Raw genomic sequence first — 16,829 nt, forward strand, 5'->3', positions numbered from 1 at the left:
AATAAAAAAGAAAAAAAGTGGTCTAAGGCACTGCATCGCAGCTAGCTGTGCCAACGGAGACTCTGGGTTCAAGCCCAGGCTCTGCCGCAGCCGGACGCGACCGGGAGGCTCATGGGGTGACGCATAATTGGCCCAGCGTCGTCCGGGTTACAGAGGGTTTGGCCGGCAGGGATATCCTTGTCTCATCGCGCACTAGCGACTCCTGTGGCGGGCCAGGCGCAGTGCACGCTGACCAGGTCGCTAGGTGTACGGTGTTTCCTCCGACACATTGGTGTGGCTGGCATCCGGGTTGGATGTGCGTTGTGTCAAGAAGCATTGCGGCTTGGTTGGGTTGTGTTTCGGAGGACGCATGACTCTCGACCTTCACCTCTCCCGAGTCCGTACGGGAGTTGCAGTGATGAGACAAGACTGTAACTACTACCAATTGGATACCACAAAATTGGGGAGAAAAACTGGTAAAATAATTTAAAAAATATGAAAAATAATATATATTTTTTTAAATAACTCACTACTGCCAACTTTGCACCGGGCAAATGTCTAGTAAATTTGGCTTGAGGTCCATACATGATCATTATGAACCTCTTCTCACCATATTCACATTTGATTTACCAAAATATATTTCTAAAAAAAGAACACAATGACAATAACAAGAGATTAAACATTTAACATAGAGGTCAGAATAAGAAGAAAATAGATCAGATCATATTGGAAAATCTATACTGAACCAAAATATAAATGCAACATGCACAATTTCAAATATTTTACTGAGTAACAGTTCATATAAGGAAATCAGTCATTTGAAATAAATGCATTAGGCCCTAATCTATGGATTTCACATGACTGGGCAGGGGTGCGGCCATGGGTGGACCTGGAAGGGCATAGGCCCACACACTGGGGAACCAGGCCCAGCCAATCAGAATGAGTTTTTCCCCAGTGTAAAGTTTTTCCCCAGTGTAAATAAAGAATGTAGCCAACATCATCTGTTTTAAATTGGTGGCTAGCTTATATAAGTAGCAAAGGTCATCAACATTAATAAAAGGTACAAAATACAGTTCTGATGACTGCATAATGGAGTAAGACACTCAATGCTTTAAAAAATAATAATAATTACATAAAATAAACAAAAAATATGAATGGAAAAAATATCTATGGAATCTAGAAGTTTTTGTAGGAATTCAAATATTCAATAGAATAAAAAAAATGAAAAATTGTTGAAATTGATTTATTAACAATTGCTTTCTGTGTCTCAGTGTATTTTAATATTACCTTGGTGTTTTTAACCCCACCCAAAGGTTGTTCACATTTTGAAGGGGACTGGAATTAGTTTGAGCAGTCATAAGATGTTTGAGCACTCATAAAATCAACCGTAAAATGTACTTTCACAAGCAACAATTGGAATGTGCATTGCTTTTCTTTGAAATGAATCAATACAGGGACAATTATGTGGCACTTCAAAAAAAAGATAAATGACTTGAAGACATATCAATACACCTGTACTTTGTGTGCCCCTTACTATCTCATGTAATTCATTACAAAAGGTGTAAAAGCTGATTTTCCTGGAAATCCACATTATTGCATACCGCATAGGTGAAATCTAGGGTGGACGTATTGGAATTTCCTGTATTTTTCTGATATTGACAGTGTCATATGGTGTATGTTGCTTAAAACATTTTATTTAAAGCTTTTTCACCAGAACAGTAGGTTTATCATTGCAAACAATTTCTGTAGCCATAGTTAGCCTTATTCAGCTGGAGACTGCCTTGTCATAACATAAATTAAGTTTGTGTGGAGTTTAAAGAATTATGCCACTAACTGTCACTTCATAGGCTAACATACTGTATGTGTCTGGATCTTTATGTTATAGCTTGTTCAAAGGTCTTTCGAATCAACATGCAGACCACTCAAAGCCCTATTTTCCTTTGACACCAATTGAATGGAAAAGTATGCAAGGGGCAAAATTGCTTGGCGGCAGATACGTAGATGAGTGAATCGCTGGGGGTTCATGGTTAGGAAAGTTCTCATTCCATGCCGGAGTCTGGTCGAGCGGAAATTCTCCCGATTCCAGACAACACTTGCTTCCCTGTCGACAGGGGTTTGAGCTTGTACCTTATTACATTTATCAGAACTGTATTTCTGACCTTTTATCAATTTGATGACCGTTGCTACTTACATAAGCGAGTCACCAATTTAAATTAGATGATGTTGGCTTCCTTCTTTATTTCGATTCTCCAATATGAGCTTATCTACTTCCTTCTTATTGGAAGTAGTCAAATAAGGTGATTTTGACCTCTGTTAAAATGTTTAATCTCTTGATATTTTTGCATTCTGTTTACGCCATTGTCTTTTTTATAAATATATTTTAGTACATCTTATGTGAATATGGTGACAAGAGGTTCATAATGATCATATATGGACCTCATCTAGCCAAATTTACTAAACTTTTGCCTGGTGCAAAGTTGGCACTAGTTATTTCATTTTTAGTTTAAAATATATATATAATTATTAAAACATTAGGAACACTTTTCCATGACATAGACTGACCACCTGAATCCAAGTGAAAGCCCTTATTGATGTCACCTGTTAAATCCACTTCAATCAGTGTAGATGAAGGGGAGGAGACAGGTTAAAGAAGGATTTTTAAGCCTTGAGACAATTGAGACATGGATTGTGTACGTGTGCCATTCAGAGGGTGAATGGTCACGACAACATAGTTAAGTGCCTTTGAACGGGTTATGGTAGTAGGTGCCAGGCGCATTGGTTTGACTGTGTCAAGAACTGCAACGCTGCTGGGGTTTTCACTCTCAACAGTTTCTCGTGTGTATCAAGAATGGTCCACCACCCAAAGGACATCCAACTTGACACAACTGTGGGAAGCATTGGAGTCAACAAGCACTACCTGTGGAATGCTTGACACCTGTAGTCCATGCCCCGACGAATTGAGGCTGTTCTGCAGGCAAAAATAGGAAGGTGTTGCTAATGTTTTGTACACTCAGTGTAAAGGCTTACAAGTCAAGGGTCTGAAATACATCACGTCTTACTGAAGTTGTTGTGTATGGAGATATGGGCATACTGCATACATGTGCGCTTGTTAACAGCATGCTGCATCCATGAGCGTGCAAGTCTGTGCACATATGTTGTGCATACTTTCAATCAGGCGAGTGCTCTTCAATCAATATGAAAGCTTAATGAGTTTTTGGCTGAATAAAGTAAGGTTGGCTACTTCATCAGGGCTGCTGTGGTGAGTCATCGACCTGTAGTCCACCCAACCATGTCACCATCTGTGACCTTCCAGCAAAATCATTAACTCCCCAACACCAACCCAGCGCAACAGAGTCCCCCCCTCGCTTTCTCTATCCGCTGTCTGTAGCAATCAACGCCCTTGCACACACTTGTTAATACATTCTGACACACTGATATGGATCACTGACTCTCCACATCTACAGTCTTTAGCCCGACTCACCTTGGGAGATCGGCACCGAGGTCGCCTGCATGCTGTGTGTGATCAGAGCTTCCAGAAAATTCTTGAGACATGGATGGAGGGGCATATATCTGAAGCAGGAGTACAGTATTTGTCCTTAATGTGGAGAGTGACCTTCATCTTCTGGGTAAAGGTATAATGGTACAGTTCAACCCGCAAGGTCTCGGTCAATCTATTTTTAAGCCGGTCTAGCACTGACGTATTTTTTAAATATGCGATGTATTCACAGTGATTTCCCTATGCCATACATTGTTTACTAAATCACTGTCACTTCAAAAATATTTATTTGTATTTCCAAGCCTTTACACAGAATGAGCCTTTTCTTGTCATTGGGACTGGTGTAAGTATACAAAATATCTATCTTCAAAGTTAATTACCAAATTTAATCAAAGACAGCCCTTTCCCAATGATCATTATTACATTATCTCTCTGTTGCTACTCTGTTTTCTGATACTGTTATGCAATTCCTGGGTGGATGAGTCACTCCACAATACCAAAATTGGTGACGTAAATCTTATGTGCATACGCAGTTCTGCTCTCACTGTCGATTGTGGGGCTTCCGAGAGTGTGCTGACACATGGCCGATCTGTTTCTCCAAGATGAGAGGGACAGGACTGATGCGATGCTCAATGTTTTTTGGGGGAGTCTGTGTGTATGTTTGTGCATGTGTGTGTGTCTATGTGTGTCTGTTTGCATGGAAAAGAGTCAGATACCGATATAAATCTTGCATTTCTATTGTCAATGACCTGGGTCAGAGAGTAATCACAAACCAGGACAGTGCATATCCACTCACTAGCAGACCAGTGTTGGGAAAATAACTTAGCATGATCCCTCTGCCTGCTAAATTATAGTCAAATTTAGACCCATCAGGAAAAGAGAAGATCTAAAAAGAGTAAGTGAAAAATCTCTCACAAACATTTTGAGAACTGTATGGTCGACACTGCACATATTAACTTAAGCTTCACAAATTAAAAATAGAATTTCCAGAGTAAAATAAATAAAAGAGAAAATAAAAGATCTGAGGATCCCAAGTATAGTTCCTTCATTCCTGTATGGTGTGTTCCAAGGTGACATTTAGTATAAATCAACATTAATAATAACAAATACGATCAATCAAGAAACAGTAAAACATACAACAAATGTAAAATACCTCTGAGCACAAATAACAAAAATGTAAATGGCAAAAATAGAAAGTTACAAAGGGCATGGCAACAATATCTGCACTTATGTTAGTGAAATCCCGTAGAGAGGTGATCAAACCAAGAAAAACATACATTACAAGCACAAAATAATGAAGCATGAGGCAAAGTGACCAAAATGTAGAGAAAAATAAAACAAATGAGAAAAGTGACTCAAATAATCTATTGAAAAGGCTTACCTTCCTCGGTCATTGTGTGATAATATTTTAGTTTTCCATAAGTCCCAAGTTCTACAACGTTACAGCAAAAGACAAGGGTAAGGCAACAAAGACATAGAAAAGCAAAGCTGCATGAAGAACAAAACATTTTGAAGGTTTAGCATCACACACACAGAATAGACAAGGATAGCAAATTCTATCTCAGACCAAGACATCACTGCATAAATGCAAAACAAAGGAGCAAGGACTTCATGACAACAAAAACAATTGAATGCTTATACCTACTTTGAATGAATAACAATTTCCTATCCAAGATACAGTTGAAGTCAGAAGTTTACATACACTTAGGTTGTAATCATTAAAACTCGTTTTTTAACCACTCCACAAATGTCTTGTTAACCTCTTATGGCTAGGGGGCAGTATTTTCACGGCTGGATAAAAAACGTACCCGATTTAATCTGATTATTAGTCCTGCCCAGAAACTAGAATATGCATATAATTATTAGCTTTGGATAGAAAACACTCCAAAGTTTCTAAAACTGTTTGAATGGTGTCTGTGAGTATAACAGAACTCATTTGGCAGGCCAAAACGTGAGAAGATTCTGTACAGGAAGTACCCTGTCTGACCATTTCTTCCCCTTCTTTATTATCTCTATCCATTACAAAGGATCTCTGCTGTTACGTGACACTTCCTACGGCTCCAATGGGCTCTCAGAAGGCGGCAAAAAGCTGAATGACGTAATTCAAAGCCCTGGCTGAAACACACGAGCGCTTTTGCTAAGTGGTCTATCAGAGGACAAAGGGCTTATGCGCGAGCACTGCCCGCCCCGCCTTTCTGTTTTTCCTTCTGTTTACAGACACGCAGATTCCCGGTCGGAATATTATCGCTTTTCTACGAGATAAATTGCATAAAAATTGATTTTAAACAGCGGTTGACATGCTTCGAAGTACGGTAATGGAATATTTAGACATTTTTTGTCACGTTATGCGCCATGCGCACGACCGTGATTTACCATTCTGAAAGTGTTTAGAACTCATGAACAAAACGTCGATGATGGAACATAACGATGGATTATTTGGGACCAAACCTACATTTGTTATTGAAGTAGAAGTCCTGGGAGTGCATTCTGACGAAGAACAGGAAAGGTAAGACCATTTTTCTTATAGGAAATGTGATTTTGGTGAAGGCTAAACTGGGTGGGTGTCTAAATAGCTAGCCCGTGATGGCTGGGCTATGTACTTAGAATATTGCAAAATGTGCTTCATCCAAAAAGCTATTTTAAAATCGGACATATCGAGTGCATAGAGGAGTTCTGTATCTATAATTCTTAAAATAATTGTTATGCTTTTTGTGAACGTTTATCGTGAGTAATTTAGTAAATTGTTAGTAAATTCCCCGGAAGTTTGCGGGGGGTATGCTAGTTCTGAACGTCACATGCTAATGTAAAAAGCTGTTTTTTGATATAAATATGAACTTGATTGAACAGACATGCATGTATTGTATAACATAATGTCCTAGGTGTGTCATCTGATGAAGATCATCAAAGGTTAGTGCTGCATTTAGCTGTCATGCTTGTCATCGGTAATGGAGGACCAAAACGCAGCAGGTATGTGTATGCTCATCTCGACGTTTTAATGAATACAAGAAATGAACACCAAAATAACAAACAGAAATAACGATCGACAAAACAGTCTGGCAAAGCATAAGGCTTACACACAGAACAATCTCCCACAAATGACAAACACACCCCAATATATGGGACTCTCAATCAAAGGCAAAGAGAAAACACCTGCCTTCAATTGAGAGTCCCAACCCCAATTAATCAACCATAGAAACACAAACATAGACCATAAACCAAAAACCCGGAAATACTAAATCAAACACCCTTTTAACAAACACACCACCCTGAACTACATAAAACAAATACCCTCTGCCACGTCCTGACCAAACTACAATAACAATTAACCCTTATACTGGCCAGGACGTGACAGTACCCCCCCCTTAAAGGTGCTAACCCCGGAAGCACCTTAAAAAAAAAAAAAAAAAAAAAAAAACACAACCCCAAACAACAAAACAAATTTCCCCTCTACTAAAAGGGAGGGAAGGGAGGGTGGCTGCCGTCAACGATGGCACTGTGCTACACCCCCCCTCCCCAACCCACCTATATCAGGAGGTGGCTCCGGTTCTGGCCGTTCCAGGCAGTCGGGCCACTCTGGCAGTTCGGGGCAGTCTGGCAGCTCGGGGTAGTCTGACCAGTCTGGCAGCTCGGGGCAGTCTGGCAGCTCGGGACAGTCTGGGCAGTCTGGCAGCTCGGGACAGTCTGGGCAGTCTGGCAGCTCGGGACAGTCTGGGCAGTCTGGCAGCTCGGGACAGTCTGGGCAGTCTGGCAGCTCGGGACAGTCTGGGCAGTCTGGGCAGTCTGGCCGCTCGGGACAGTCTGGGCAGTCTGGCCGCTCGGGACAGTCTGGGCAGTCTGGCCGCTCGGGACAGTCTGGCCGCTCGGGACAGTCTGGGCAGTCTGGCCGCTCGGGACAGTCTGGGCAGTCTGGCCGCTCGGGGCAGTCTGGCCACTCCGGCAGCTCGGGGCAGTCTGGCCACTCCGGCAGCTCGGGGCAGTCTGGCCACTCCGGCAGCTCGGGGCAGTCTGGCCACTCCGGCGACTGTTGACTGGCGGCAGCTCTGGCGACGGTTGACTGGCGGGCAGCTCTGGCGACGGTTGACTGCAGGGCAGCTCTGGCGACGGTTGACTGGCGGGCAGCTCTGGCGACGGTTGACTGGCGGGCAGCTCTGGCGACGGTTGACTGGCGGGCAGCTCTGGCGACGGTTGACTGGCGGGCAGCTCTGGCGACGGTTGACTGGCGGGCAGCTCTGGCGACGGTTGACTGGCGGGCAGCTCTGGCGACGGTTGACTGGCGGGCAGCTCTGGCGACGGTTGACTGGCGGGCATCTCTGGCGACGGTTGACTGGCGGGCAGCTCTGGCGACTGTTGACTGGCGGGCAGCTCTGGCGACTGTTGACTGGCGGGCAGCTCTGGCGACTGTTGACTGGCGGGCAGCACTGGCGACTGTTGACTGGTGGGCAGCTCTGGTGACTGTTGACTAGCGGGCAGCTCTGGTGACTGTTGACTGGCGAGGCTGGGTTCACGCACTTGAAGCCTGGTGCGTGGTGCTGGTACTGGGCGTACCAGATTGTGAACACACACCTCCAGGCTAGTGCGGGGAGCGGGAACAGGACGAGTCGGACTGGGTTGACGCACTTCCGGGTCCGCACGAGAGACAGGCGCTGGAAACCCAGGGCTATGGAGGCGCACAGTCGGTCTTGATCTTACCTCCTGCACAACCCGCCTTGGCTGGATGGAACTAGTAGCCCTGTACGAGCGGGGTGCTCGTACAGGGCAGACTGGGCTGTGCAGGGGCCTGATGGTAGCCGTGCGTAGAGCGGGAGTTGGGTAGCCTGGTCCTCGGAGGCGTACCGGCGACCAGATGCGCTGCGCAGGCATCCTCCTACCAGGCTGGATACCCGCTCTAGCACGGCACCTGCGAGGGGCTGGAATAACGCGCACCGGACTGTGCGTGCGTATGGGTGAGATGTTTCGCTGAGGAGTGCACTATGGCGCTCTCCACCTCATACGCTCCTCCATATAACCACGGGTAGCTGGCTTCCGGCTCTTCCTAGGCCTAGCCAAACTACCCGTGTGCCCCCCCCAAAAAAATTATTGGGGGTGCCTCTCGTGCTTCTCCCTCAGCGCTTCCAAGGCCTCGTACCTCCGCCTCTCTGCCTTGGCTGCCTCAATTTCCTCCCGTAGGCGACGGTACTCCCCAGCCTGGTGCCAAGGTCCAGCCCCGTCCAGAACTTCCTCCCAGGTCCATCTCTCCCGCCAGTCCAACTCGAACTCCCCTTTCCTATGCTGCTTGGTCCTTAGTTGGTGGGAGATTCTGTCATGCTTGTCGTCGGTAATGGAGGACCAAAACGCAGCAGGTATGTGTATGCTCATCTCGACGTTTTAATGAATACAAAAAATGAACACCAAAATAACAAACAGAAATAACGATCGACAAAACAGTCTGGCAAAGCATAAGGCTTACACACAGAACAATCTCCCACAAATGACAAACACAAACACACCCCAATATATGGGACTCTCAATCAAAGGCAAAGAGAAAACACCTGCCTTCAATTGAGAGTCCCAACCCCAATTAATCAACCATAGAAACACAAACATAGACCATAAACCAAAAACCCGGAAATACTAAATCAAACACCCTTTTAACAAACACACCACCCTGAACTACATAAAACAAATACCCTCGGCCACGTCCTGACCAAACTACGATAACAATTAACCCTTATACTGGCCAGGACGTGACATTAGCTGTCTTCTGGGTTTTTGTGACATTATATGCTAGCTTGAAAAATGGGTGTCTGATTATTTCTGGCTGGGTACTCTGCTGACATAATCTAATGTTTTGCTTTCGCTGTAAAGCCTTTTTGAAATCGGACAGTGTGGTTAGATTAACGAGAGTCTTGTCTTTAAATAGCTGTAAAATAGTCATATGTTTGAAAAATGGAAGTTTTCGGATTTTAGAGGAATTTGTATTTCGCGCCATGCCCATCATTGGATATTGGAGCAGACGTTCTGCTAGCGGAACATCTAGATGTAAGGGGTTAACAAACTAGTTTGGCAAGTCAGTGAGGACATCTACTTTGCATGACACAAGTCATTTTTCCAACAATTGTTCATAGACATATTATTTCACTTATAATTTACTGTATCACAATTCCAGTGGGTCAGAAGTTTACATACACTAAGTTGACTGTGCCTTTAAACAGCTTGGAAAATTCCAGAAAATGATGTCATGGCTTTAGAAGCTTCTGATTGGCTAATTGACATCATTTGAATCAATTGGAGGTGTACCTGTGGATGTATTTCAAGGCCTACCTTCAAGCTCAGTGCCTCTTTGCTTGACATCATGGGAAAATCAAAAGAAATCAGCCAAGACCTCAGAAAAGTATTGTAGACCTCCACAAGTCTGGTTCATCCTTGGGAGCAATTTCCAAATGCCTGAAGGTACCACGTTCATCTGTACAAACAATAGAACGCAAGTATAATCCCCATGGGACCACGCAGCCGTCATACTGCTAAGGAAGGAGACACGTTCTGTCTCCTAGAGATTAACCTACTTTGGTGCGAAAAGTGCAAATCAATCCCAGAACAACAGCAAAGGACCTTGTGAAGATGCTGGAGGAAAGCAGTACAAAAGTATCTATATCCACCGTAAAACGAGTCCTATATTGACATAACCTGAAAGGTCGCTCAGCAAGGAAGAAGCCACTGCTCAAAAACCGCCATAAAAATGCCAGACTATGGTTTGCAACTGCACATGGGGACAAAGATTGTACTTTTTGGAGAAATGTCCTCTGGTCTTATGAAACAAAAATAGAACTGTTTGGCCATAATGACCATCGTTATGTTTGGAGGGAAAAGGGGGACGCTTGCAAGCTGAAGAACACCATCCAAACTGTGAAGCAGGGGTGTGGCAGCATCATGTTGTGGGGGTGCTTTGCTGCAGCAGGGACTGCACTTCACAAAATAGATGGCATAATGAGGTAGGAAAATTATGTGGATATATTGAAGCAACATCTCAAGACATCAGTCAGGAAGTTAAAGCTTGGTCGCAAATGGGTCTTCCAAATGGACAATGACCCTAAGCATACTTCCAAAGTTGTGGCAAATGGCCTAAGGACAACAAAGTCAAGGTATTGGAGTGGCCATCACAAAGCCCTGACCTCATTCCTACAGAAAATGTGTGGACAGAACTGAAAAAGCGTGTGCGAGCAAGGAGGCCTGAGCCAAAATTCATCCAACTTATTGTGGAAGGCTACCCAAAACGTTTGACCCAAGTTTAAATTGTTTAAGGCAATGCTACCAAATACTAATTGAGTGTATATAAACTTCTGACTCACTGGGAATGTGATGAAAGAAATAAAAGCTGGAATAAATCCTCTCTACTATTATTCTGACATTTCACATTCTTAAAATAAAGTGGTGATCCTAACTGACCTAAGACAATTTTATTAGGATTAAATGTCAGGAATTGTGACAAACTACATTTAAATGTATTTGGCTAAGGTGTATGTACACTTCTGACTTCAACTGTACATATCCAGTAGCTACATGTTCAATCTAACAGAATTGAGGGGATATACATTTTTCATTTGATGGTTATTCTGTGGTTTCAGGGATCTCAATATACACTGAGTGTACAAAACATTAAGGACACCTTCCTAATATTGAGCAGCCCCCTCCCCCGTTTTGCCCTCAGAACAGCCTCAATTCACTCCAATGCTTCCCACAGTTGTGCCAAGTTGGCTAGATGTCCTTTGGGTGGTGGATCATTCTTGATACACACAGGAAACTGTTTAGCATGAACACCCAAGGAATGTTGCAGTTCTTGACAAAAACCGGTGCGCCTGGCACCTACTACCATATCCTGTTCAAAGACACTTAAATCTTTTGTCTTGCCAATTCACCATCTGAATGGCACACATACACAATCTACAATGGGGGGGAAAAGTATTTGATCCCCTGCTGATTTTGTATGTTTGCCCACTGATAAAGAAAGGATCAGTCTATAATTTTAATGGGAGGTTTAGTTGAACAGTGAGAGACAGAATAACAACAAAAATATCCAGAAAAACGCATGTCAAAAATGTTAGAAATTGATTTGAATTTTAATGAGGGAAATAAGTATTTGACCCCCTCTCAATCAGAAAGATTTCTGGCTCCCAGGTGTCTTTTATACAGGTAACGAGCTGCGATTAGGAGCACACTCTTAAAGGGAGTGCTCCTAACCGCAGCTTGTTACCTGTAAAAAAGACACATGTCCACAGAAGCAATCAATCAGATTCCAAACTCTCCACCATGGCCAAGACCAAAGAGCTCTCCAAGGATGTCAGGGACAAGATTGTAGACCTAAACAAGGCTGGAATGGGCTACAAGACCATCGCCAAGCAGCTTGGTGAGAAGGTGACAACAGTTGGTGCGATTATTCGCAAATGGAAGAAACACAAAAGAACTGTCAATATCCCTCGGCCTAGGGCTCCATGGAAGATCTCACCTCGTGGGGTTGCAATGATCATGAGAACGGTGAGGAATCAGCCCAGAACTACACGGGAGGATCTTGTCAATGATCTCAAGGCAGCTGGGACCATTGTCACCAAGAAAACAATTGGTAACACACTACGCCGTGAAGGACTGAAATCCTGCAGCGCCCGCAAGGTCCCCCTGCTCAAGAATACATATACATGACGGTCTGAAGTTTGCCAATGAACATCTGAATGATTCAGAGGACAACTGGGGAAAGTGCTGTGTTTAGATTAGACCGAAATGGAGCTCTTTGACATCAACTCAACTCGCCGTGTTTGGAGGAGGAGGAATGCTGCCTATGACCGACCCCAAGAACACCATCTCCACCATCAAACATGGAGGTGGAAACATTATGCTTTGGGGGTGTTTTTCTGCTAAGGGGACAGGACAACTTCACCACATCATTTGACGGGGCCATGTACTGTCAAATCTTGGGTGAGAACCTCCTTCCCTCAGCCAGGGCATTGAAAATGGGTCGTGGATGGGTATTCCAGCATGACAATGACCCAAAACACGCGGCCAAGGCAACAAAGGAGTGGCTCAAGAAGAAGCACATTAAGGTCCTGGAGTGGCCTAGCCAGTCTCCAGACCTTAATCCCATAGAAAATCTGTGGAGGGAGCTGAAGGTTCGAGTTGCCAAACATCAGCCTTGAAACCTTAATGACTTGGAGAAGATCTGCAAAGAGGAGTGGGACAAAATCCCTCCTGAGATGTGTGCAAACCTGGTGGCCAACTACAAGAAACGTCTGACCTCTGTGATTGCCAACAAGTGTTTTGCCACCAAGTACTAAGTCATGTTTTGCAGAGCGGTCAAATACTTATTTCCCTCATTGAAATGGAAATCATTTTATAACATTTTTGACATGCGTTTTTCTGGATATCTTTGTTGTTATTCTGTCTCTCACTGTTCATATAAACCTACCATTAAAATTATAGACTGACCATTTCTTTGTGGGCAAACGTACAAAATCTGCAGGGGATCAAATACTTTTTTCCCCCACTGTATGTCTCAATTACCTCAAGACTTAAAAATCCTTCTTTAACCTGTCTCCTCCCCTTCATCTACACTGATTGAAATTGATTTATTAACAGGTGACATCAATAAGGGATCATAGCTTTAACCTGGATTCACCTGGTCAGTCTATGTCATGGAAAGAGCTTTTGTCCTTAATGTTTTGTACACTCAGTGTACATAGAGGCTCTTACAATGGTATAGCTAATAGCTCAGACATACCAGTAGGATTATTAAATGTTTGTGTTCACATAGCAAAGACCTCAAAATCGTCAGCCACTTAGCCTTGTTTAAATACTCCAAACCAGAAGGTGACAGTAGTGTTGTTTGGCAATGCATGTCCCTGTGTCTTGCTTTATGGTCTAGTCAATGTTAGCTAGCTAGCTGCGCTAATATTGCTATTGTTGTAGAAAGCCCTTGTTGATTCTAGTCAGATGACCACAGCTACACTGAACCAAAATATAAACGCAACATGCAACAATTTCAAAGATTTTACTGAGTTACAGATCATATAAGGAAATCAGTCAATTTAAATAAATAAATTAGGGCCTAATCTATAGATTTTACATGACTGGGAATACAGATATGCGTCTGATGGTCACAGATATCAGGAGTACATATTTTTTCATAATTTACCCAAGGATGAAAAACAAGCTTTGCTTGATTTACAATCCGATACGCCAGTCCTTACTTGGGGGGGGTCGGTTGTACTCACGGATAGGACAGTTTATGTAAATGAGTGTTATAGACAAGACCTTTTACAAGAGACTCAGAAGTGACCCCACTTCCCAATTTCAGAACACTATCTATTATTCACTGTCCTTGATGGGTATTTAAGTTCTGGTCAAATCACCAAAAAAGAACAACTTTTTGGCTATTCAACACCCTAAAATGTCAACTTTCTATACTTTGCCAAAATTACACAAGAATGTTACAAAACCTCCAGGGCGTCCTATTGTAGTGGGCATTGATGCAGTAATGTACCCTTTATCGGCTTTTGTTGACTTTTTTTATTAGACCATTCGCAGAACCGCTCTCCTCCTTTGTAAAGGACACCAGCAGAATGATCTCTATTATTGAATCTCTTGATCCTCTCCCTGATAAAAATGTGTTAGTTACTTTAAAAATAATAATAAATAAAAATAGTTACTTTTGATGTTGAGTCGTTATACACGAATATTCCACCTGAGGGCGATATTGAAGCCATGGAACATTTTCTTCTGCAATGTGACCCTAATGAACTACCTTCCAGTGCAATTATTATACTATTGGCTGAAATAGTACAAACACCAAACTACTTCATGTTTTTAAATGATTTCTTTATTCAGACAAAGGGTACTGCTATGGGATCCCCTATGGCTCATAACTATCCTAATTTGTATGTAGGTTACATGGAGAAAGTCCATTTTCAAACCTCTCAAAAATGTTTTCTTGCCAAACATTATTATTTGTAAATGGTAAATGTATGATATTTTTGTTCTATGGAGGGGTGATGCAAAACAGCTCCAGGCATTCCATGCTTTTCTTAACTCGTTTTGAGCACCTAAGATTTACTATGCAATCACACACACGTCAAATCAGTTTCCTTGATCTTCTGATTTTGTGTGAGGATAATGATCACTGATCTTTACAGGAAACCTACTGATCGTAACAGTTTGTTGAGGGCGGATAGTTGTCACTCGCTTCCCTTGAAAAACAGTTTGCCCTACAGCCAAATCTGTCGAGTCAAAAGAATTTGCAAAAATCAAATCAGATGTAGACAGAAATATGGCTGAGAAGCAAAGAAAATTCAAGGAGAGGTCAGATTAATACTGCCATTGAGAAAATGTTAAACTAATTGAGACATGATCTCTTTCAAGGACAGTCTCGCAAAAAGAAGCATTCTTGCGTTCTACCCGCTATTCAAAGTTCTCTGAACAAATTAAGGGTATCGTTCACAAACATTGGCACATTCTAAGATCCGATGACAGTACCGGTAATGTGTTTTCGAACCCTTGGTCGTATTCTAGCGGGGCAGAAATCTCAGAGATCAATTGGTAAACACTGATTTTACCACTCCAAAATACCCCTACACAACGTCTATTTGTGCCTCTACCGGATGGAAACTACAACTGCAATGGCTGCACTCAATGCAATGGCACTTACATTTTACATTTTAGTCATTTAGCAGACGCTCTTATCCAGAGCGACTTACAGTAGTGAATGCATACATTTCATACAATTTCATACATTTTTTTTCTGTGCTGGCCCCCCGTGGGAAACGAACCCACAACCCTGGTGTTGCAAACACCATGCTCTACGAACTGAGCTACAGGGAAGGCTTACAAATGTAGATCCTTCAAAACACCCCCAAACAGGGAAACAGATCCCAATCAAAGGTGTTATCACATGCTCCACTAAGGCAGTTATTTATCTTATAACTTGTCCTTGTGGTAAAAATAATGTGGGTAAAACAAATCGCAAATTAAAAGTACAAATCTCAGAGCATCGTGGCCAGCTTTTTGGAAGCTAGTTTAAACAAGACGCTGCCTGGATCTTTAATTTAAAGACCCTTGCTCCCTTCGGGCTCAACGTAGACTTTGATCTGAAGCCATTCTTGTGAATATTGTGTTTTTGCTATTCATTGTAAATGTTTGTAAGCCTATGTAGCCACATTGTATCTATGATTGTATGCTATCCATTCATGTTTTTGTATGTTCTGTTTATATCTGAGAATTAACCAATGATATCAGGCTACACCTGGCCATGATTACAGACACCTGTGTGTGTCCTTTGACACCATATAACTAGTGACCCACAGTGTTTGTCATTATACCCTGATGAAGACAGCTTGTCTGTTGAAATGTTGGTTATTAGGTTATTACATTATTGCATCTGAGCTCCTTGAGTGTGTGGCTTTCCTTTTCTTTTTTGTATATTAAACACAGAAAAATCACATTTTTGACTGCACTGTGCCTTTAATGAAATCCCTCTTATGTTTGTTTGCAGCGGGACATAAGAACTTGTTGTTATTTTTGTCCTTGTGGCATGACCTCTTTACTGTATTTTTTTTTTTCGTAATGAAAATGCAGTGTCCTGGAGCAAAAGGCTTTTAACATTGATTCTTTCAACAGAAATTGTTAGATGAACGATTGAGTCTTGACTAAATTATGTAAGCCCCCCCAACTCGGAGCATCATAGCACCATTAGGTGTAAAAACTCGACTACGATGCTCCGAGTTGGGGGGGGGCTTACATAATTTAGTCAAGGCCCAATCATTCATCTAACAATTTCTGTGTGGGGTAGTAAAGGCATCTGAGCACTGAGTGGTTGTAGCAGCAAACCTCTTAGGTTTCCTAAAAAAAAGGAGGCATGGGGGTGAATACTGAACAGGGCTGGGGTGGGCGGGGGGCACATATTGAGCTGCGTGATCAATTATGAATGGATAGCATACGATCATAGATACAATGTGGCTACATTCTGGGTCATAAGACTGTACGGGGGCGACGACAACCAGGTGCCATGACCAGACACACACGCAAGACCAGGGGTAGTTCGGACACCAGAGTGTCACCAGAATACTATACCACATTTGACATGGGATTTACATACAACATGATACATGAAAGTTGTATTACTATTGATCTTTCTGATAAACTCAGCAAAAAGAGAAACGTCCCTTATTCAGAACCCTGCCTTTCAAAGATAATTCGTAAAAATCCAAATAACTTCACAGATCTTCATTGTAAAGGGTTTAAACACTGTATCCCATGCTTGTTCAATGAAACATAAACAATTAATGAATGAATCTGTGTGAACGTGCCTTAGGTATGCTGCAAGGAGGAATGAGGACTG

General features: G+C 42.7%; 1 protein-coding gene across 4 annotated transcripts in view; it reads right to left on the reverse strand.

Moving 5' to 3' along the window:
* The window catches only part of LOC115194088 (sodium/potassium/calcium exchanger 2-like), a 190,524-nt gene that overhangs the window by 53,089 nt on the left and 120,606 nt on the right, over positions 1 to 16,829 (reverse strand). For 3 of the 4 annotated variants that reach the window (XM_029753440.1, XM_029753438.1, XM_029753439.1), the window contains one exon: positions 4,857 to 4,907. The exons of the other annotated variant lie outside the window; for it this stretch is intronic. In XM_029753440.1, coding sequence (XP_029609300.1) covers positions 4,857 to 4,907 — 51 coding nt within the window. The remainder of the gene's footprint in view (positions 1 to 4,856; positions 4,908 to 16,829) is intronic. 4 annotated transcript variants of the gene reach the window in all.

The sequence above is a fragment of the Salmo trutta genome, chromosome 5, assembly GCF_901001165.1.
Source record: "Salmo trutta chromosome 5, fSalTru1.1, whole genome shotgun sequence".
Taxonomy (NCBI): Eukaryota; Metazoa; Chordata; class Actinopteri; order Salmoniformes; family Salmonidae; genus Salmo; species Salmo trutta.